Source organism: Equus przewalskii, chromosome 23 (genome assembly GCF_037783145.1).
Source record: "Equus przewalskii isolate Varuska chromosome 23, EquPr2, whole genome shotgun sequence".
Taxonomy (NCBI): domain Eukaryota; kingdom Metazoa; phylum Chordata; class Mammalia; order Perissodactyla; family Equidae; genus Equus; species Equus przewalskii.
The window spans coordinates 12,717,363-12,742,589 of record NC_091853.1 but is presented as its reverse complement, the minus strand read 5'-3'; the positions used below and the strand labels follow the sequence as shown (position 1 = coordinate 12,742,589).

The 25,227-nt window shown below is 37.2% G+C and overlaps 1 protein-coding gene across 24 annotated transcripts in view; it reads right to left on the bottom strand.

Moving 5' to 3' along the window:
• The window catches only part of RALGPS2 (Ral GEF with PH domain and SH3 binding motif 2), a 156,177-nt gene that overhangs the window by 99,068 nt on the left and 31,882 nt on the right, over window positions 1-25,227 (bottom strand). For all 24 annotated transcript variants that reach the window (XM_070591645.1, XM_070591658.1, XM_070591646.1 and 21 more), the window contains 3 exons: window positions 21,295-21,440; window positions 12,811-12,915; window positions 11,428-11,478 (listed from right to left, as the gene is read on the bottom strand). In XM_070591645.1, coding sequence (XP_070447746.1) covers window positions 11,428-11,478; window positions 12,811-12,915; window positions 21,295-21,351 — 213 coding nt within the window. In that variant the 5' untranslated portion in view covers window positions 21,352-21,440. The remainder of the gene's footprint in view (window positions 1-11,427; window positions 11,479-12,810; window positions 12,916-21,294; window positions 21,441-25,227) is intronic.

Here is a 25,227-nt window from a genome sequence, read left to right as displayed (position 1 = left end):
TCCCATTCACAACAACATGGATGGACCTTGAGGGTATTATGTTAAGTGAGATAAGCCAGACAGAGAAAGAGCAACTCTGTATGACTCCACTCATAGGTGGAAGTTAAACATATAGACAAAGAGAACTGATTGGTGGTTACCAGGGGAAAGGGGGGGTGGGGGGAGGGCACTAAGGGTGAAGTGGTGTACCTACAACATGACTGACAATAATGGCAACTGAAATTTCACAAGGTGGTAAACTATCATAATCTTGATAAAAAGTTAAAACAAAAAGTCCTTCCTTCTCATCCTGAGAACAGACGTCTTAACAGCAGTAATAAAAATAATAGTTAACATTAATATAGAGATCACTACATGCCAGGCACTATTCTAAGTGCTTTATACATATCAACCCATTTGATATCAGAAATCCTATCTTCATCATTATAATCTACTATGATAAATAAGGGACCCAGACAAAAGTATCAGTGAATTATCGCTTTATTTTTTTTACATTAAATTTTTTTAATGCATTTTTGACTCCTCAAATAAGAAACGTTAAGAGGTTCTGAAAAATCCATCCAGTTCTTGGAAGATTTGAACATGATTAATTTAATGGAAAAATGCTTTGCCCCTTTAAGAAAACTCTGTTGGAAATAGACTGAAAGAGGGGAGAACGAATGAATCTGTAGTCATATTACTTGGGAGCAAATGGATTAAAATACCACTGGAGCCCTCCACTCCAAAAAAATTTGTAATTAGAAAAGGTGAAGAAACAAGCAAGTTTTTTTAAACCTCTTACAATGGTAGTTTCTGTTCAGAAAACATTTCCCCTTTGAGAGAATGTTACATTGCTAGCCCATCTAATACAAAGACAAACAGAAGTATAAAGATGAAGATCAGATCAATGGTTGCCAGGAGCTAGGGACAGTGGGGGGGGGGGGGGCGGGGGGGAGGCAGGAGCAGGATGGCTGTGACTAGGAAGGGGAAACACAAGGGAGACATCTTTATGGAGATGGAGTAGTTCTGTATCCTGAGTGAGGTGGTGGTTAGACAAATCTACACATATGATAAACTGTCATGAAACGACACAGACACAGTGTACAAATGTCCATTTCCTGGTTTTGATCTTGTACTATACTTATATAAGACGTAACTTCTGGGGGAAAACAGGGTGACGGGTAAATGGGACCTGTCTGCACTATTTTTGCAACTTCCTATGAATCTACAATTATTCCTGTTTTACTTTTTTCCTAATTTCCTGTGAATCTGGAATTACCCCAAAATAAAAAGTTAAAAAACAGTAACAACAAAAACCCTTTTAGCAGATTATGAAGCTGAAATTGCACAAGGACTCCAGGAACTCACCCACTACTTTCCTCCTAAACTCTGACATGCACTCATGGTTACCTTAAAGGAATCTTGTCCTGCCCTATCTCTACCTCTCAACAGCCACTAAATTTCTCTGTGAGAACAAAATTGCTTTTCCCTTTGTCTCTATCTCTTTTTGTCTCAGACTCTAGAATCTTCCTCCAAGTGACACCAGAATACAATCTAAGAAATAAATTCTCTTACTAACGTCATCTTGTATTTGACAGCTTATCAGCCCGGTCGAGAGTTATTCTATAATAAAACATCTCCCACAAATACCAAAAAGTTGCAGTAAACTTTAGCGATTCAAAGAATGTATTTTTTTAGGGTCTGACTTAAGAATAGGACTGACTTAAGTCGAGTATACTATGTAAAAAAGCCTCCACTTTAGCAAAGGCTAAATGAAATATAGCAGTCTCAATACCTCTTAATATTTGTTCAAATGGATTTAACTTGCAATATTTTATTTTTTGCTGAGCAAGATAGGCCCTGAGCTAACATTCATGCCAAACCTCCTCCATTTTTTAGTATGTGGGCCACCAGCACAACATTGCTGCTAACAGAGTGGTTGTAGGTCGGCACCCGGGAATCGAATCCAGGCTGCTGTAGCAGACCATGTCGAACTCAACCACAAGGCCACCAAGCCTGGCCCAACTTGCAATTTTTAAATCAGGCAGTGAAGAGAAACCTTCTCGTAGCAACTCACATATATAAAGGCAATTTCTTAATTGTCATTAAAAGTATATTTGAAAGAATATTCAGAGACTCATTTTGAGCCATGAAACTGTCAAGCCCAATTTTCAACTGAGTTAATTTTGGAAGCACGTGTGAAGGCAAACACCACAACTGATGACCACCTACCCTATGAAAGAATTACTGAATTTCACGGGAGCCACAGCTTCTCTTATGTCTTGTAGGTTTGTTCTGTAAAGTCAAATTCTTGATCTAAATTTCATCTTGTAGGTTCCAACTCTCTTAAAAGGACTGTTCTAAGGGTGATGTTGTAGGGAGACCTATAGATAGAAGAAGAGAAAAGGCCAATATAGACCAGCATGTAGACAGAGATTGAGGGAAGAAAGAAAAAGCGATGGGATTGTAAAAGACTGCGTGTGAGGGAGCCTCCCAAGGAGAAGACAATTACCGCTGAGGTATTCCGATGCTCGAAAGTGGGACACTTTATGGGAATATACTAGCTCCATTAGCATTCAGCCTATATGGCCATTTAGAAAAAAGTCTCAGCCGCAAACGACGTGCTCCCTACAATTCCCATATTTTTAACTGACAGACTAAGCTTTGAAACTACATATCTCCAACATAATATGTTGTCAAAAATCTAACACCTTTTCTAATGTACTCACATTCTCTCCTCCCCCTCCTCCCGCCTCCTAATACACAAACGCGCCCCTATAACAAGATCAGAGATAAAGGCAGGAGCTCTCTTCTTCACCACCGATGCCGTGATACACCTACTCTCCTAACCAACAGTCTTCTCCTCCACCTTCTCCAGTTCTAATCTTAGCCTGACCTGACTATGTATTAAGGAAGTTCATGCTGATGAACAGCAATAACATGAACTCATAAACAGCTGCACCCTGCTTCCAACAGAACAGTTAGTTTATTCCAGCCTCGAAGAAAAATTTCAAGTCTACACGTCTTCTTTGCTTTCTTCAAACCTTTCACTGTATTCATGGATTGTTTACATTTTAAATCTAACATAAATGATAATTTTCATTAAAACAAGGATAGAACTATGATATTCCCGATGTTCGACCCTTGGATGTTGCCGAGATTATAGTCTCTTTGCATACACAAGAAAGCTTGCATAGAGAAAGCTCTTTTTACATATTGTCCGAAACATCTCAATTGTTAAGTTCTTCAGAAACATTTTAATAAGATTCAGAATTACCTACTATGTCCTTTCCTTCCTTTAACCAGCATTCTTCCTCCATCTCTAGAGTATCCTAGTTATACAGGAGCGCCTTTCCTATCCTTTGTATTTAATGTCTGTTTATGAATACAATCTAAATGACTTATTGTATGGACCTACTAGGACAAATAATAAAGGCAGAACTTTCCTCTTGAATGTCACGTGTCAGAGGACTTTCAGTCAGAGCCTGTCACTTTATGAACACATGAGAACCTCACAAGAGGCAAACATCATCCAATGTAATGACTATAGTACGGATTTCACGCACAATTCACCCCTTAAAAAATTAAGACTTACTGAAAGCACCAGAGAATTGCTACTGGGGAGAAACCTGACTGGAAGCAAGCTTTCTGCCATAACTCATCTTGTGTTGAATAACATAATACTTATCCTGAAGAGAAATCTCATTGAGGTAATGAATGTGGTAAAGCTTTCAGAAGAAACAGAAGCTTTATAGAGCATCAGAGAATTCGTAATAGACAAAAACAACAACAAAAAACCTATGAATGTAATAAACCTGGAAAAACCTTTAGAATAGTCACTTCTTCCTCAACATGAAAGAACTTACAATGGAGGGAAGCCATATAAACATGGAAGAGCTTTCTAAAAGAAAACAACCCTTCCTGATTAAAAGAGAAACCACACTGGGGAAATCTATCTATATAAGAAATGTGAGAAAACTTTAACAAGAGCTGAGCCTGACTAAACACCAGAAAATTCATACTAGAAATTAATGAATGTAAAGAACCGTTAACCTAAACGTGTGCGCTTACTAAAAGCATTAAAGAATTCATATGAGGGAAGAAATCTGAAAATGTTCTGAATTGTGGGTGGGGGAAAAGAAATCATTCCTGTTTCCACAGAAAGAACATTATTTTATAAAAGCCACATTCCTGGACTGAGTAGCGGATTTTACAGAAATGTCTCCAAACACGATAAACAGCGGGGGATGATATGCTTGTAGGCTCTAAAGTATAAAGCTAGGCAATGGTCACTTATCAAACTTAAATATCCAACAGGTATTATTCTAGGCACTAGAGATACAACGGTGAAAAGAGAAGACAAAAGTTTCTGCCGCTGTGGAATTTACGTTCTAGTGAGAAGACAAAAGACCTCCAATCTTTAAGAGCCTGACTCATGACTGCTCCCCAACCTTATTACCTCCTTAAGACTTCTGCAGTTTTGATCAAAATCATATTTATCACTGACTGAGAACTACACTTAACTGCAGCTCTGACTCTGAAGTCGCCACTAAAAATTATCCTACTTTCAGGAATTTCTCAAAGACCTACAAGGTATTTTAAAGATCAAGTAGTCCAAAATCCCTTATTATATGGGTTTAATAATTTAAAACGGCCAAAGACATGAAACAGATTGTATTAGTGGCAGAATCCATAAACGACAAAGTTGAAAGAAAAATGTAAGGCTTTTTGTTCTTTGCTTTTATGTTTTGCCACTAAAAAACATCTTCTAGACTTCTAAGCGCTTTAAAATAAGTTTTTAAATAAGCTAAGTTAAGTAATTAAGAATTTTTTGAACACCTACCAGAGAGCTGTGAATGTTGGACACTGATTACAAAGGAAAAAATTAAGAGGCAGCAAAATACATGGTAATTTGCCCCCAAAACCTAAAGAAAAAAGAGAGTGAGTGAGCACTCCGTGGAAGTAAGAGTTGCAAGGCCATCTTATCAGTGGTTGAGTGTAGATGACGGATGTACTGGCCTTTTTCCTTCTTTGTCATCACTATCATTACAGTTTCAGCAACCATATTCTTGTGTTTCTCTTCATCACTAAGAGATGGCTATTTAATGCGAGTGGGGGAGAACAGTGAAAAGCCTGGTTTCATGTGCGAGGGATCAGCATCCACAGAAGCTTCCAAATTCGGCCCTGCTGCCTGGGCCAGTGGGCAAGTGAGGCTTCTCAGGACTTCTATAGCGCCAGCTGGGGAGCATCAGGGCAAAGTGTTCAGATGGAGAGAGTCGGTGTATAGATGGACAAATGAGCTGAGACCCGTTCTCAGGCCCCACAACGACAGACAGACACTCTGGAACGCTCCTGTTTCCAGAGCCAGTGAGCTGCAGCCTTGTACAAACACTGGAGTCTTTGAATAAACGTCCTTCCGAGTTGACAGGGAAGAGGGAGGGGAGAAAAGTTATTTCGGAGGTAAGATCTATTGGAGATACTGGAGACCAGGGGAAAGAGAATAGAGGGAAGGGAAAAGAACGACTCCTCGGTTTCTGACTAGTATTAAAATGGATAATGGTATAAATCACTCAGGCAGGAAACCTTAAAAAATGCAACTGGAGCAAACAATTTTTCTATGTAATTATACTCCTACTAAGTACTTTTCTTAATTACTGGTGAACTTCCCTTAACATTAAATTCTTTTCATTGGTAAATATGTTTTTACAATCTTCTCTACAATAAAATAAAAAACTAAGAAATGAAGTACCAAAATCTGTTCTTTTATTTTCTTTCAATCTGAGGTAATTTCAAGTGTGATACAGAGTTGGAGGAAAACCAGGCTTAGCACTATGTTTGACTCAGATCTGCTCTTAAAGGCATGATTTTATTTGGCCAGTAGTCTACTGATAACTAAGGACAGTGCCTATATAATAAAAAATAATTTTTGAAACCTCAAAGAAAAGGCAGATAGTTTCTACAGTGAAATAAAAGGCTTGGAATTTTCCTTTCTTTACCTGAGCAATTTTGAGGTATACTGTGTAACAGACAGTGTAGATAAGCAGTTTTATTCTGAGAAAACAATTGCACTTCTTACAACTGTCCCTTTCTTCCCACAAGTCAAGAACAAGTTTAGGCAGAACAAACTTAGCTAAATTCTGCTTGACATGACAGACTCAGAAATACAGAATTCCACAAACTGGTAGGAATTATAGGGTCCTACTTCGGGAAGCGAATTCACGGGAGATACATATTTTAGGCTCCAGGTAACTCAGAAATTGCCTCTGTTAACAGAAAACTGAGCGGGACTCGTGTGAGTCAATCACCAGCCTGCAACTAAAACCACTACACCACGTAGCTGGATTCAGAGTCCAGACTCTTCCCAGTTCAAATTTAGTACACTTTTTATTTCAGAGAATGTGAATAAATTTTCAACTAAAATAAAGTTACATACGGATATAGAAACATAATAGTGAGCTTTGATTTCAATGGTTTTGGTGTAACAACTAAAGATCTTTTAAACAGTTTCGCAAAGTATATATATAGCTTTTTGGAAGTTTTATATGAAGTTATATATAGAGACGAACACTGGTATAACGGAACAGAAAGAAACATGAAGATAAATTCACTAGATTCAGTGATAATCACTATCTTTTCATGATATCTGAAGTTAAATTTTGATTTAACAAAAAGAATTCCTTCATTCTTTAATGAAGTTAATACTCTGACTACATAATGAGGTAGACACCATTTTATGTTTATAAATAAGACTAATACATTAGATTGGCTGACATCATGGCTTAAACAATCTTTTGTTAAATTTATCAATAGCAAGGGTTTTGCTATAATAAGCAAACAATATCTGTACATTTTGGAAAACAATCTGGCAGTGTTTAACAGGTTTAAAGGTCTTCATGCTCCACAACTCAGTAAGTAACGCGCTAGATGCTAGCCAACCATGCTGAGCTTTTAAAAAGCAAGCTAAAGACGACAAAAACAACAGGATTTGATTTACAGAAAGAATTAAAAACCTGAAATGGCATATACTGCTACCGGATACTTATAGAAAAAATATAACACAGCGCACAGGAATGGCCTAGATCAACACTAGACAGCGGCTACTGTGGCGAGTGGAGAGAAGAGAGGTGAACGTGGGAGAACGCAGAGCAGCCTCGACAGTCTGGGGAGGCAGGAACATGGGGCTCACCGTATTCTTTATGGCTTGTTGTATGTCTTAGACATTTCACAATAAATTAAGAAACATTTTTCTGTCCGATGACACAGTCCTGTTTACGCTGCCAGATTTAACGTAATCTTGATAACTATATGAGACTGATATTTGGGGCTACATCGTTTCTTCCAATAGAGCTACTGCTTCCATTTTTGAGAACAGTCTCTCATTGAACAAATATTTACTAAACACTATGTTCATTTTATCATTCTAAATATTGAGCTCCCACTACATGCCAGACAGATAGAAAAGTAAGGCAAAATTGTCAGTTTCTGCCCTCTCATAGCTTAAAATCCAGTGGAAGCAGCAAGCAAAAATCAGATAAGCACAAGACTGACAAGTCTTGATCACTCCTTCCTTCTTAAGAACACCTTCTTCACTTAGCTCATCAAATTCCAGACTAATCACCTCATTTTCCTCCTAAATCACTGGCCGCTGCTTATTAGCACCTTTTGCTAGTTCCCCCTAAACACTAAATAGGACCCTTCTTCTCTCTATTTTCACTCTCTTGGTGATCTCACCCACACTTTTAATATCTCTACACTGACATCTCCTAAACTTTTATTTCCAACCTGGACTGAAAATATATGCTAGTATATATTACCTAACTCAATCTTCTCCTTGGCTGTCTGACAGGAATGTAAAACTAAACATGTCCAAAGTCAAACTCTCCCTCCTTCCTCAAAATCTGCTCCTCTGGCCTTTTTCCACAAGGCTACATTGCACACAATATTCTATACAAAGGCAGCCCCAGGAATGGTGAAAACAATATAATAATAATTTTCCATCTAGACTACCAACCACACACTTTTGGTGTCAGGCCAACCTTGGCAGTGTCTTTGACTCCTCTTGCACATAATGTTTGACACCTTCTCACCACCTCTCTTCCACTCCCACTCTGATCTAAGCCACCTTGTCTCTCACTTGGTCTCCCTGATTCAGTCCTTGGTACCACTCCACCCTTGCCCCCACACTCATTTCCCCCCTTACCCTAGTCAGTAGTCAGAAAAGCTACTTAAAACCTAAGTCAGAAACTGTCGGTCCTCTGCTCAAAACCCTCCAACAGCTTCCTATCTTATTCAGAGTAATGGTCTACAAGGCCCTGTACCACCCAGACCTCACTCTACACTCTTACCTTCTACCATACTTCCTTGCTCACTCATTGTAGCTCACTGGCCTTTGCCCTGGTGGTTCTCTGCCTGGAACACTCTTTCTCCAAATACCCATATGGCTACCTCTCTGACCTCCATCAGTCTTTGCTGGGATGTTACCTTCTCAGGGAAGCCCTTCTAACCATCCTATCTAAACTCAGAACTCCCACTGCCCACACTCTGTATCCTCTTCTAGCTGCTTTATGTTTTTCATGACACGTTTGTCTAGCTCACCTCACTCAAATGTAAGATCCACAAGGGTAGGAACTTAGTCTGTTGGTTTACTGTTGTATCTCCAGCAAAAAAACAGTGCCTGGCACATAACAGACACCAGTTAAATACTTGTTGAATCACAACACATAAACGTAAAACTGCAACTGACAAGTCCAGTGAAGAAGCAGACAGTGCTAGAAGAGCTGCAGGAAGGCAAGAAAAGTTTACCAGAGAAAGTCCAACTTGATCTAAGAACGGAAAGATGAGGAGGAGTTAACTAGTTACACAAGCTCAGTGAGAGAGATTACAAGGCCAGGATAGCTGGCTCAGAAAGAGGTGGGAAGAACGTAAGATGCGGTTAGAGTAGGTAGGAAGAGGCAAAACTATGAAGAGATCTGTAGACCACTTAGGATAGTTTGTCTGTATCTTCAGAGCAACAGGAAGCCACTCAAGTATTTTAAGCAGAGGGATCATGTGAGCAGATTTACATGTTGAACAGATTGCCTGGGCTATTAGGTAGAGAAGAGTTTAGAAGGGTCAGGGAAGGCAGGTAGATCAGGTAAGGGGGACTGTAGTAATTCAGCTCAGATAAGATGGTATCCTGGATTGGGGTGTTGGGAATAGAGGGAGAATGGATAGACACAATACTTAGGAGGTTAAAAAAAAGAAAAATCAAGGGGCTGGCCCCGTGGCTGAGTGGTTAAGTTCGCGCGCTCTGCTGCAGGCGGCCCAGTGTTTCGTTGGTTCGAATCCTGGGCGCAGACACGGCACTGCTCATCAGACCACGCTGAGGCAGCGTCCCACATACCACAACTAGAAGAACCCACAACGAAGAATACACAACTATGTACCGGGGGGCTTTGGGGAGAAAAAGGAAAAAATAAAATCTTTAAAAAAAAAAAAAAAGAAAAAGAAAAATCAATGAGGGGCTGGCCTGGTGGTGTAATGGTTAAATTCACATGATCCACTTTGGCGGCCCAGGGTTTGTGGGTTCAGATCCCAGGCACAGAGCTACACTGCTCTTCAAGTCATGCTGTGGCAGCCTCCTACACATAAAATAGAGGAAGACTGGCATAGACGTTAGCTCAGGGCCAATCCTCCTCAAACAAAAAGAGGAAGAGTGGTAATAGATGTTAGCTCAGAGCCAATTTTCCTCACCAAAAAAAAAAACAAGATTTGGTGTTAAATTAGATCAGGGAGTGGGGTCAAGAGAATTTTAAGATTTACTTCTAAATTTCACAAAGTAGTATTAGATGTCCCGGGGAAATAAAAAAATTCCCATCAACTTGATGTCTACGTCTTCAAGCAGTCATTATCTACATCTTCAACATCCAAGCCCCTCACCACAAATGGCTATTGAGCACTTGAAACGTGGCTACTCTAAATAAAGATGTGCTGTAATTGTATGACATAACCTGAATTTCAAAGTCTTAGCACGTAAATAATAACGTAAAATACCTGAATAATTTTTATACTGATTACAACTTAAAGCGATAATATTTTGGATGAAGTAGGTTAAATAAAATTATTAAAAGTAATTTCACCTGTTTCTTTTTACTTTGTAATGTGCCTACTAGAAAATGTAAAGCTCTATAAGCTGCTCACATTACATTTCTATAAGACAGCACTAATCTCACATGAAACAGCAAGATAGTCACTGCAGTTTATTCAAAAGGAAAAATTATGTCTAAGGAGATTTCAGGGCAAAAAATGTAATTTCTGTAAAGAATTTAGTTTGTTTTGTTCAGGGATATAAGGAAATGAATATTTCAGTTTTTGTTATTTAAATACAAAAGCCATTTTCTATTTGTGCCTTATTAAACAGATTGTTCCTCTTCCTCTATTGCTAATCTAATGGTTCTATTGAGAGAATCCTTGGCAGTATGGGGGAAAAGTCAGGAAAACACAGAATTGTGGAAATTACAGAGATTCGGAGATCATTTAGGCTCACCACTTCATTCTGTAAGTGACAAACTTGAGACACTAAGATGTTAAGTAACTTACTTGAAAATCACAGGACTAACGCTGTGAATACCATGGAAGACACAGATGTTTTCCCTGACTCATAGCTATCATAGTGTTCAGGGTCACCATAGACTTGTATATACTAAAACACACTATATTTTGTTCCCAAAAGAAGTAAAAAATTACCTATCTTATGGTACCAAATGTCACTATTATCAATGGCTTAGTTTTGGGGTACAAAATCATATTATATTCTTACTTGATAAGAGTGGAAAAAGCATCTGCTTTTAGAATCTGAAACCCCGTTCCAACACTTAGTTGTGTATCAAAGACAACTGTGATTCCGTTTTCTCATCAGTAAAATAGATTTACCATACTTAGGTTGACACATACACACACACACAGCATAACAAATGGCATATAGTGTGTAGATGCATAACAATTGTTAGTCTCTTTCTTTTTAATAAAAACAAAAAATGCCTTTCTTGATCCTCCCTCTTCTCTCCAAAATGTCAACACACAGTCATCTTACAAAGTCATAAAATAAAGGTGCAAGGGAAGAGACTACTGGAGTGAGCTGTGAAACCCAATTTCTTATTCCTGTCCTCCCAGTAAAAAGCTTCAAAGGCCTTGGGTAATCACTCCATCTCTCTAAGTCTATTCCTTCCTTCAGTCAAGTGATGAGGCCTAACCAACCAAAATGATTCAGAGTCCTACTGACAACTCAGTGATGTCTTGCTATGATTGCCACATATGTTTCTGAGGGCTGAATAACAGAAAAGTTACATCAAAAGCTTTAAATATTTAAAAATTAATATGAAGCATAGTTTGACATTTCTAAAACTTAATTTGGGATACTATACTCGATCATTTTGTATATTTAAAAGGAAAGTTCTTAAAACTACTCACATCCGGTTGAATGGCTTTAAATACTGGAACATCCATTAGCGTTATCTGACCCTGAAACAAAAAGTAAAAAGTGACAATTTCTTCTTTGGAATTTACAATATGACATATATGCTAAATTAAAATTTTAAATTAAAATTCTGTTCTAAAATATCTTGAATACTCAAATCTTTACTAGAAAAAAGTATCAATTTTATGTGCTTAGAGAAAATGAAAATTTAGCCCTTGTACCATTAAATATAATTATTTCCAATTATCTCATGCCTATTAGTATTTTCTTACGAGATAAATGAGGTAAAGTTAGAAAGTAAAAACATAATTTAAAAAATGGAGACACATCATATACACATTAAATCAAAATTAAAAAAAATCAGGGGCCGGCCCGGTGGCACAGCAGTTAAGGTTGCATGTTCCACTTTGGCAGTCCGGGGTTTGCCAGTTCGGATCCCAGGTATAGACATGGCACCGCTTGGCAAGCCATGCTGTGGTAGGTATCCCACATATAAAGTAGAGGAAGATGGGCACGGATGTTAGCTCAGGGCCAGTCTTCCTCAGCAAAAAGAGGAGGATTGGCAGCAGATGTTAGCTCAGGGTTAATCTTCCTCAACAACAAAAACAAAAACCAGATCTACTGGTTCATGGAGAAGTGCTGTTGTGACTATTAAATGGTAATATAAAATCTGATATTAACAGAAAGGTTTTCTTCCCAATCTATAAAAAGTAATGAGACTATAATAGTGACAACTCACATCTAAGGACTTCACATGGCTGTGGACCTATCTCACTTATGGCCACAGATGTAAAACAAATCCAACAATATATCAAAGAATAACATGCTATGACCAAACACAGTTTATTCCTGGAATGCAAGAGTGGTTCAACATCAGGAAATCTATATGCCCTGTTAATAAGTTAAAGGAGAGAGAGAACATAAATAAATGAACATTTATGTCAGTTAAGAAAAGTTTTTCTAGATATCTTTTATGATATTGCAATAATGCCTTCAAATTTCATTTTTCAATTTTTTAATTTACAAAAAAGTAAAAATACTTCTTATATATGTCAAAAAGTACAGTTGGCTCGGGGAGGTGGTATAGGTTGGGATGCAAGCAATTACCATAAAGGTAAACACCGATTTACTACTTACCGAGCTAAAAGTGCAGCTTAAGAAGCTGCTCTAAAACTACCCACCACTCTTCTGACCTTCCCAGTTTCACCCTCTGATTCCTCATTGTTGTGCGACTTTCTCCATCAATTCCCACAACCAGCTTCTTCCTTTTTTTTTTTTTTGCCACCCCTCTGCTGGGGCTACAAATTCTAACTCAACACAGCACCAATACATAAATTTTGTCCAAAAACTGGAGAAAGGAGAGGTGGGAAGCTTACCGCATATTCTTCCGGTGTAACCTTAAGAACATCAAATACCACAGCATCAAAGCTTTTCTTCAATTCAGAACCTCTGTCACTTAATGATTCAGAACTGCTACTTTTCTGTTAAATGGAAAGAAAATGCAGTCATTTTAATACTGTCTCACAGCCAATGTCATAGAAACTAGATTGGCATTAAAAACTGAGTAAATTAAGAACAGTGGGGTAACAAATGCTGTACAAAAGCTGGGCACAACATGCTGCTTAGTTGGAAAGAGTATGACATAAAGAGTCAGGCAACTTGAAATCTAATGTTAAACTTTAGACTATTAGGCTCTTCAGTAAGTCATTTTCTTGTCTGTCAGTTTCCTCATCCTGACATCCTATCGATTTTCTACAGAAATAAAAGATTTTGGGGCTGGCCCAGTGGTCCAGTGGTTGTTTAGCAAGTTCCACTTCGGCAGCCCAGGGTTCGCCAATTTGGATCCCAGGTGCAGACATGGCACCACTTGGCACGCCATGCTGTGGCAGGTGTCCCACATATAAAGTAGAGGAAGACGGGCATGGATGTTAGCTCAGGGCCAGTCTTCCTCAGCAAAAAGAGAAGGATTGGCAGCAATTAGCTCAGGGCTAATCTTTTTCAAAATAAATAAATTAAAAAAAAAGATTTTAATAAGTTCAATGATTCCCAAATGAGGTAAGGGAAGTTCAAGGAGAAGAATACATCTGTTTATAATTTTTTAAACTAATTTTTATTAAGAAAAAGGCAAATTACTTTCATAACATAAACCATAAGAAAACATTCAGAATTCCATTAATTAAATAATCCAGCCTTCTTTATTAAGTGACGTCTGTCTGTGATTATAAAAATTAATATCATTCTTCCTATTATATTACAATTTAAGTGTTTTCTGCTTTACGGTTACTATTTTAACTTTGAATTTGCTGTTGCTGTATGTGCAACAAAAGGTGGCTTTTGGCTCTGAAAATAAAATCTTATGTCTGTTCAATTTCCAGTTCATCTACACCATGCGATAAAAACGTATTCTGCATCAGTTGGCTGACATCAGAGCATAATGACTGTAAGAACATTTGGATCATGCTCTATTAAATGGCAGCAGGATATCAGGCTACAGTTAACGGCACAAAAAATTAACCAAAGTTTCAGTTACCAAGGTATAACATATATGTCAACCTACCAGCTGTTATATATCAGTTTTGAGCACTTGTCACTATTCCTCATTTTTACCTTTTCCCTCCTTTTAGCTGCAGCTAAATAGCAAAATCATTACAAAGGAAGGGATTTATCATTAATTGTGGAACAATCTCAACCATTATGACTTCAAATATTTCTTCTACTCCCTTTTTCTTCTTCTGGTAGTTCCATTACGTGTGTGTTACACCTTCTGTCATTGTCCCACAATTCTTGGATATTTTGCCCCATTTTTTATTCTACTTTCTCTTTGCCTTTCAGTGGGGGAAGTTTCCACTGACATACCTTCAGGCTCACAGACTCTTCCTTCAGCTATCTACTGCTCACCAGTCTACTTGTAAGCCAACCAAAGTCATTCGTCATTTTTGTCACAATGTTTTTGATTTCTAGCATTTCCCTTTGATTCTTAGAGCTTCAATATTCCTACTTACATTGTCCATCTGTTCTTGCATGCTGTCCATTTTTTCTATTAGAGCCCTTAGCATTATTACTCATGGTTATTTTCATTTCAAGTCTGATAACTCCAAAATCTCTGCCATATCTGAGTCTGGTTCTGTTGCTTGTTTTGTCTCTTCAGACTATGTTTTTTCTTATTTTTTAGCATGGCTTACAATTTGCTGAAAGCCAGACATGACATACTGGTAATAGGAACTGAGGTAAATAGGCCTTTAACGTAATTTACATTTTTATACGTTAATAGATCTACATTTTAAGAGAAGGCAGAAAATACATATTTTTAACCTTATTTTCTTGCCACAGCAGTAGGACAATTTCAAAGGCAGATCTTCCCCCTTCTTCTCACATACTAAGTTATTCTACTCTGAGGCCTGAGGTAATTCATTCACTTTTAGGAAAGTCAACAGAATTTTTTATACAAGTGAAATGACCTATTTTTAACAAATAATTGTGTACTGTTTCCTGTAATACCAGACTAAATGATTCAAGATATATAGTTATTAATATACTATACAACACATACACACACATATATTCAAGATATATGGTTATAAATATACCAAGTAAACATAAATATAATACAAACATATATAGAAACATCATATAATCCCTGCCTCAAGGAGGAAGAAAACCTATGTTTAAATAAATGGAAAAAATTATTAAAAAGCGTTTTTTTTTAAAGTGATAATTTCAAAAACAAGAAAATTTCTATGTGTTTAGGGAATCAGGAAAAGACTTTATGATAAGTATAACATTTGAAATAGGTTTTGAAAGACAGACAAAGTGTCTTTTCTGTGCAGTGACAGGCAGGGGCACATGGAATGAGAGAAACTGCAGGTAGAAAAACTGACACGGGCAAAGGTCTAACAGAAGCAGGAAAAGCTCAGGGTTTATACAAACATCAGCAAGAAGGAGGATTCTTTCACTAGAATGTAAATTTCAAGTAGAGGATTAGTAGCAGTTAAATCGATTAGAAAGGAAAGTTAGGGACATTTTGAGAAAAGTCTTGAACGCAAGGCTGAGTGTCTTCTATTTAATTAGTAGGCAATGAGGAACCACGGACAGTTTGGGGATACTATCAAGTTTAACAGCTGTATTTTAAAAATACTAAAATTGAATCAGAGTCAAATGGACCAGAAACAGCAGAGAATAGAAGCACAAGATCAAACTAAAGGCCACTGCAATACTCTAGGCAAGAATAAATGACCAAATAAAGAGGGTACTAGTAGAAATAAGGAGGAAAAGGACTAGATCCTAGAGACAAGGTGTGGTGGACAGGCTCTACGATGGCTGCCAAGCATCTCTCTCTCGGTAGTCACGCCTTTGTGTAATTCTCTTCAATTCAGCACGGGAAGGAACTGCAACCTGTTTCTAACCAACAGAATAGAGCAAAGATGATGGGACGTCACTTCCGTGATTACATTACAGAGGACTGTAACTTCTGTTTTCCTAGTGGACTCTTCCTGTTGTGATGAGAAAATGGTTACATTGGGCAAAGGGGAAGCAAGTTAACGACAAATCTAAAGATTTAAACTTAGATAGCTAGGGAAATGGTGATGCTATTAAGAGAAGTCAGAGAAAAAGGTGGGGCTATTTTCTTCTTTTTTTTTTTTGAGGAAGATTAGCCCTGAGCTAACATCTGCCAATCCTCCTCTTTTTGCTGAGGAAGACTGGTTCTGAGCTCACATCTGTGCCCATCTTCCTCTATTTTATATGAGGGATGCCTACCACAGCATGGCTTGCCAAGCGGTGCCATGTCTGCACCCGGGATCCAAATTGGTGAACCCTGGGCCACCAAAGCAGAACATGCGAACTTAACTGCTGTGCCACTGGGCCGGCCCCTGGGCTATCTTCTTTACAGGTTGTGAAGTAGAATAGTAATAAGTAACTTGACTTGTTCATATTCTAAGTAAAATGTCTGGTCCATCAGAAATGCTTAATAAAATTTATGAAGGAAGCCAGAGCTGGAGATGAAAATACAGAAATCATCTGCATAACAAAAATAACCGAAATCATAGACTTAGAATATTTTCAATGATAGCAAGGCCTAAGTAACTGGCTGGGGCAAAACGGAGTTGAGGTTTGAGGCCAAGGAACTTTGGGGCCAAGATGTTAAAGAGTCATAAACATTATTCCCATCCTATACAGTAAGAAAAAAATAACAGAGAAATATATAGGAGCTAGATGCTAAAGTTATAAGGAAAGCAGGCAAGTACCCTAGATTTACAGACAAATAAAAAAAGAAAAAGAAGTGAGGCAAAAATAAAATCACAATTCACTAACTAGAGAGATGAGCTTCTAGTTCAGTCTTTGTCTCCATTTTAACACTCTAACCTACATCACTAGAGCAGTCCAGCCTAATGGTCCTTTGATCTCCTTCAATAAGCATGGAATCAAGGGATCTAGACAATGTCCAAAATTATGTGATTCCAAATAAAAGAATCTTTCTTCGCCTCACTTGTACCATTGCCCTCAAGGTTCATCTAATGTAAAAATACCCTAAAAAGAAATTCTGTATAAGACTAAACCCAAGAAAGGGTTTTAAGTAATCATTATTTGTCAAGTATCTTAAGTGGATAGGGATTAACTCTTTCCACAAGTGACATCAGCATCATGGTGGAGTGAGCTCTTCCCTTAGACTCTCCCCCCTAAGATACAATGAAAAGGTCATTCATAAACTGACAGACGACATCCATACAACAGACATGTGGGAGACCCATGCAGCCATATGTCTGAAGGTGGGGGTGCTGGACACCCTGGGACACAGTGGACAGAGGGAAGTGACTCCCTCTCCCTCCACAACGGCAGTGATCTACAGCATGGGACCTCATGCAGCGACCGCTGTGCGACTCTAGAGGAGAAGGGGGAAAAGGCAGCCTTTCATAGGAATGCTTTCACTCTCAGAGTTGCCTCCTAACCTGCAGGAACACTCCACACCAAGGCAGCTAAGCCACTGTAGGGGTGCACCCACCAAGCTGAGCAGCCCAGGCAGGTAGCCAGAGAGTGCAGAGCAGGGGCAGGAAAGAAGGTCACCCCACCCAACCCCACCAGGCACAGCAGCTCGGCCAGACAGCCAGGTCAGGGGGTAGCTGCCAGAGCACCTGCACCTATGTGTGTAAAGCAGCAGTGGCAAGACGCGGAGAGCCCTATTGGCCCTATTGGCACAGCAGTGGATGGGCAGAACTGACAGGGGTCATGGTGGGCTCAGAAAACAAAGCTCCTGTCCCCCCTAGTGGTGGGAGGTGAAATGTGCAATACTACCACTACGTGACAGCAAAAGTCCACCCCATCAAATTGCATGAAGAAATACACTAATACTCCAGACCAGAAGGAAAGTGACCAGTACCCAGAAACAAATCCTGAAGGCACAGAAATTTACAATCTAAATGACAGAGAATTCAAAGTAGTCATCATAAAGAAATTCAAGGACTTACAAGAAAACTAAGAAAGACAGTTCAATGAACATAGGAATAAAATTAATGACCAGAGGGAATTCCTCAAAAAAGAGATTGAAACTATTAAAAAAAAGCCAATCAGAAATGTTGGAGATGAAGAACACAATGAATGAAATAAAATGAAATCTGGAACCCTTAAAAAACAGAGCTGATACTATGGAGGACAGAATTAGTAACTAAGAGCACAGAAATACACAAATGCTTCAGATGGAAGAGGAGAGAGAACTAAGACTAAAAAGAAACAAATTCTCCGAGAAATATCTGACTTAGTTAGGAAATGTAACATAAAGATTTATAGGAATTCCAATGGGAGAAGTGAGGGAGAAAGGAGCAGAGAGCTTGTTCAAAGAAATAATAGCTGAGAACTTCCCAAACCTCAGGAAGGAGCTAGAATTACATGTAAGTGAAGCTAACAGAACTCCCAATTACATCAATGTAAAAAGACCTTCTCCAAGGCATATATTAGTAAAACTGGCAAAAGTGAACAACAAAGAAAAAATATTAAGGGCAGCAAGGCAGAAGAATATAACCTACAAAGGAACCCCTATCAGGCTGTTAGTGGATTTCTCAGCAAAAACCTTACAGGCTGGGAGAGAGTGGAAGGATATATTAAAAATACTAAGACAAAAACTTTCAGCCAAGAATACTCTATCCAGTGAAATTATCCTTCAGATATGATGTACAAATAAAAACTTTCCCAGATAAATAAAAGCTGAGAGAGCTCATTGTCACAAGACCCCCTCTACAAGAAATGATCAAGGCCCTCATACCTGAACAAACAAAAAAAAAGTTTACAAATCCTTGAGCAAGGAGATAAATAGGCAGACAAAATCAGAAAATTATAGTTCTCTATCAGAACAGATTAGCGAAAAATTATAAGAAAAATTCTAAGATAAAGATAAAGGAAAGGAAAGCATCAAAAGTAACTATAATCACTTCACTTTAATCACAAACTCACAACACAAAACAGAACAAGTTGTCACAACAATAACTTGGAAGGGGAAGAGGACAGGGATGGAACCTGCTTAGACTATGGAAATAAGAGGCTATCAGAAAATGGACAATCTCATCCACAAGATCTTTTATACAAACCTCATGGTAACCACTAAACAAAAAATCAGAACAGAGATACAAATGATAAATAAAGAGAAAACTGAGAAAACCACCATAGAGAATCACCAAACTGAAGTGGCAGTCGGAAATACACGGGATGAGAAACAAGGGAAATACAGAACAATTGAAAAACAAGTGATAAAATGGCAGTACTAAGCCTTCATATATCAATAACCACTCTAAATGCAAATGGATTGAATACTCCAATCAAAAGACACAGAGTGGCTGGATGAATTAAAAGACAAGTCCCAGGCTTAAACAAGACCTAAGACAAGTCCTAGGCTCAGAGTGAAGGGATGGAAGATGATACTTCAAGCAAATGACAAACAAAACAAAGCAGGTGTTTCCATACTTATATCAGACAAAGTAGACGTCAAGATAAAAAAGGCAATGAGAGACAAAGAGGGGCAGTATATAATGATAAAAGGGACATTCCATCAAGAGGACATGACACTTATAAATATCTATGCACCCAACACAGGAGCACCAAAGTGCATAAAGCAACTACTAACAGACCTAAAGGGAGAAATTAACAGCAACACAATAATAGTAGGGGACCTCAACATCTCAGTTACATCAATGGACAGATCACCCAGACAGAAGGTCAACAAGGAAATAGTGAAATTAAATGAAAAACTAGATGAAATGGACTTAATAGATATATACAGAATACTCCATCCATTCAAAAACAGCAGAATACACATTCTTCTCAAGTGCACATGGAACATTCTCAAAGACAGATCATATGTTGGGAAGCAAGGCAAGCGTCAATAAATTTAAGAAGATTGAAATCATATCAAGCATCTTTTCTGAGCACAATGCTATGAAACTAGAAATCAACTACAAGAAAAAAGCAGGCAAAGTCACAAATATGTGGAGACTAAACAACATGCTACTGAACAACTAATGGATCAATGAAGAAATTAAAGGAGAAATCAAAAATATCTGGAGACAAGTGAAAATGAAAATACATCATACCAACTCATACAGGTTGCAGCAAAAGCAATACTAAGAGGGACATTCAAAGCAATACAGGCCCACCTTAACAAACAAGAAAAAACTCAAGTAAGTAATCTTAAACTATACCTAACACAACTAGAAAAAGAAGAACAAAGCCCAAAGTCAACAGAAGGAGGGAAATAATAAAAATTAGAGCAGAAATAAATGAAATAGAAACCAAAAAAAAAAGTAGGATCAATGAAACTAAGAGCTGTTCTTTAAGAAGATAGATAAAACTGACAAACCATTAGCCAGACTCACTAAGAAAAAAAGAAGGTTCAAATAAAATCATAAATGAAAGGGGAGAAACTACAACAGATACCATAGAAATACAAAGGATTATAAGAGAATACTATGAAAAACTATATGCCAACAAATCGGGCAACCTAGAAGAAACAGATAAATTCTTAGACTCATACAACCTCCCAAAACTGAAGCAAGAAGAAAGAGAGAATCTGAATAGACTGATGAAAAGCAAAGGGATTGAAACAATAATCAAAATCTCCCCAAAAATAAAACTCCAGGACCAAATGGCTTCTCTGGAGAATCTACCAAACATTTGAAGATTTAATACTTACCCTTCTCAAATTATTCCCTAAAACTGAAGAAGACAGAATACTTCCTAACGCATTCTACAAGGTCAACATCACCTCGATCCAAAGCCAAAGACAACACAAAGGAGGAAAATTTACAGGCCAATATTGCTGATGAACATAGATGCAAAAATCCTCAACAAAACATTGGCAAGCCGAATACAGCAATACATTAAAAGGATCATACACCATGATGAAGTGGGATTTATACCCCACTTGATGGTTCAACATCCGCAGAGATGGTTCGACATCCGCAAATCAATCAATGTGATACATCTCATTAACAAAATGAGGAATAAAAACCACATGATCATCTTGATAGATGCAGAGAAAGCATCTGACAAGATCCAACATCCATTTATGATAAAAACTCTCAATAAAATGGGTATAGAAAGAAAGGACCTCAACATAATAAAGGCCATATATGGCAAACCCACAGCCAACATCATACTCAACAGTGAAAAACTGAAAGCCATCCCTCTGAGAATAGAATTAACTTTCTAGGATGTACAGTGAACATGCGAATGGCACAATTAAAACAGTCTTTTAAAAAACTAAGAAATTTGTAGCCCTTTTTCTCAAGTTCTGATTTAAATCTGTGACCAACCATAATGCTTGAAAAATCAGAATGCCAGCTAAGAAACCTCACAACTAAACTTGTTAAATGCCTTACCTCAGACGCAGTAGCAGCAATATTAACATTGCTTGCCTGCCCGTTCATTAGGTCCATGCTTCCCACAACATCAGTCTCTGACGCTAGGTTATCAGCAACAGAAGACTGATTGGTTCACGTCCAAGGCCGCAAATACATTATTATTCCTGAAAAAAACAGGCAGAATATTTTAAATGTGTGTCATATTGTAAGTTTAAGAAAATAAATCCATGCCTATCACCATGCCAAGGAATACAATACCTCAACTTTACTGAACTCTATTTTATTTCAGTTAAGTCACTAAATCCAGTTTGAGGACAATCCTGTATGCTATTTTCAAATGATCAGAAACACCATGGACAGTGTTCAATACATGTTGCTGTTATGTTCTTCATCAGCAAAGCAAAAGCATAATTTATCACATTGTGAGAAAAATTCAAAAACGTGGCAGAGTAACACGGCATAACACAATACATTTTTTGAGATCTAAATGATATCCCTAAATCAACAATACTGAGTAAGTTTACCACTGCTAATGATCTAGTTTATAAAGATATCACAAATAATCAAAATTAAAATATTATGGAACATGTCATAAAAATACCGTGATAAATGACATTTATCCGCATAGGGTTTTAAAGTTTATTGAATATCGTCAATCCATTATCTCACTGATTTTCACAACTGCTATGAATAAGACTAATTAAGGAAGATATACTCATATAACACGAAGAAACAGAGCCTCTGAGGACCCAGGCTAGTAAATGAGGAGCCAAGAACAAAATTCAAGCCATTCCAGCCAAATATTCTCTCCACAACACTATGTTTCTTTCCACTTTACTGGACGTCAGAGTATCTGCTTGAGGTTCTAACCCCTTTCCACAAGTAACTTGCCGCATAGCACCACATTGGGAACTTCACCTGTCTAGAACGGAATTTCCCTCTCCGTAAAATGACAAGAGTAAATGGACTTCAAGGCCCCTTTCCAACTTTAAATTTCTATGATATTTTTCATAATAGAAATGATGTGTCCATAATTACATATTTCAAACTATAGCCACTTCAAAAACTGAGTTTGAAATATCAATAATAATTCTCCTGCTGCTGTTTCCTCTCTCTGGAGAAGCAATACAGGACGGCGATTTTGAAGCAGGCTCTAGGACAAGACTGCCTAAGTGTGAACCCAGTAAACTGTTTAACTTTTCTGTGCTCAGTTTCCTTACCTATGAAACAGAGATAACAACAAGCACCTAGTTCATAGAGTTGTGTGAGGAAAAATGAATTAATACATGCAAAGCAGCTAACACAGTGCTGATGCATGGTAAGCATGCTATTCTGATGATGCAGATTTTATTATCTACTTAATCCACACAAAGCTTAAATTCAATGGAGTCTTCTAATTAAAGAAGACAAAAACCTTAGAAACACACCTCTGGCAAAATACATGTTGGTGGGCATCACCAAAATCCTAACCGCAAACACAATGAGTGAGAATGCCTAAAATCTGTTTCCTAGATGTAGCAAAACATTCCTGGTTTCAAATGCTTAAAGATTATTACTAATGACAGCAGCCTTCAGTCACATCTTAACTTTACCCACATTTCTTCAGATATATCCTAAGTATCTGCTAAGAGCAAACACTATCCTAGAATTTTTTAAATGAGAAATATATCAGAAATAATGAATTTTTAAAACCATTTAGAAAATCAATGTGAAAATGAATGGAGCACAGAAATACTTAAATTTCCTCCAATCTACAGTATCTCATTTTATAAGCTTATCCTTACAACACTATTAAAGATCAACTTATATTTACACTGCTATTCAAAATGAGTTTGGTAATCCAAATTCTCTCTAAAGGTGCACTCAGTTTGCAATGAAATCTTTTGAAGTAACTTCATTTCATTCCACATTCCATGCATAAAGATTAATTCAGATATGAATCCATAAATCAAGAGTGCCCCCTAGTGTTAAGAAAAAGATTTTAATTAAATTGTTAAAGGATAGGTACTCTTAATCAACTTTACATATCAAATATATAAATTTTATTACTATTAGTTACTGAAAAAGAGGTAATACAGACCAGGAATAAACATTAATATATTTTTAAACTATAACAGTCAAGAATCAAGTTTTTTCTGCCTGCTTTTAATTAAAATGTCATTAAAATATTCCATGAAAATTAAGGTCATATTAAAATCCATTACAAGTAATAAGAAAAAAAAGCACAGCACAGCATACCTTAAAGAAAATCTTATAATTCCATATCAATAGTATTTAATACTGTTGAAGTACGACAAAGCCTCAAATGATAGCATAAAAACACAGCAAGTTTAAAAGAGACATGGGTTTAATTTTTAGTATGTGCCTTAAGACCCTTCCATGTTTTGCACACAGAGAAGATCAAATTAAACAAGACAAATATATGCTTTAATATTATTTCCTTCTCCTGGCACTAGGGACAGCACATTCCTAGTGACCACCAACATCACAGCAGCTCTTTTCTTGATTAAATTCATTATTTCCTACTTATTCTCTTCTGAAATTTCTAATGACAGTTAACCTGATTCATTTGGGTTTAAATCTCAAAACAGGGATATTGCTTCTTTCCAAGCAATATAATCCCACAACAGGAAATCTGAAATGTGTAGATTTAGCTCTGTGCTTGAGGTCACAGAACTAGATTATTAAATGCAGGCGCAATCATTCAGCTTCCTCACTCCCCACTGTCTCAACAAGATTCCCACCAAGAAATCAATGCTTTAAAATAAATGGACAAGGGTTAAACTGAGAACTTCTCACTAACTAATCTCACTTCCTAGTACGAGTTACATACTCTTTTCTAAAATAATTTATACTATCATCATTAGGAATATTATGCTAAAGACATTTGATAGCTTTATAAAATATACTCTAGAAAAGTAACTATAAGGAAAATGGTAGTGAAATGCAATTAATTAGTGCAATTTCTTTGGAAACATCAAGACAATAAAGAATTGGTGTGTTCATACATTCTGGCTTAAAATCTCAGTAGTTCATCATATTAAAACTCTGGAGAAAAAGAAAAACCTATATAAATAAAGCTATTCAATCAAGCACTATTTACAACAGTGAATACCAGAAGCAACTTTAATACCTTTGTATATAACCACACTGAAAAATTCAAATGGACAATTATAAGAAACATGAAAATAGAAGTGACAGGTTCAACAATAGACTCTAAACCCTCTTGTTATAACATTCTTGTAAGTTTCATGAGAAAAAAAAAAGAAATAGGTAAAACTAAAAACCATAATTGCAATTCAGTATTTTAAAGTTATTACAATTTTCTTTCCTTTAAAATTTATTTTTAAATGTTTTTCTGATTTTTTTCTTTTTTTTGGTGAGGAAGATCGGCCCTGAACTAACATCTGTTGCCCATCTTCCTCTTTTTGCTTGAGGAAGGTTGTCTCTGAGCTAACATCTGTGCCAATCTTCCTCTATTTTGTATGTGGGCCATCACCACAGCACAGCTTGATGAGTGGTGTATAGGTCCACACCCAGGATCTGAACCCACGAACCCCAGACCACCGAAACAGAGTGCATGAATTTAACCACTGCACCACCAGGCCAGCCCCTTAAATAAATATTAAAGACATTTTATATGATATTCATGGAAATCCCAAAGATTTAAATGGCCTGTATATGACAGCACTAAGGCAAGCTCATTTTCAGCATGTGTGACAGCTAAACTTATACTGTGCCTTCTTTATTTTTTTAATCTAAGAAAATTAAATTAGTCCCAAATTCCCCAGTGCTCTGTTTCAATAACTACAGCCATCGAAATGCTGATGATAACAAAGAACATTTTGTTTTCAACATAATTGATATTGAGCTATTCTGACAAAAGTTTAATAAAAAAAATGTAATTGCTTCTTAAAATCATTTCCGGTATAGCACTAAAGCAAGATTATC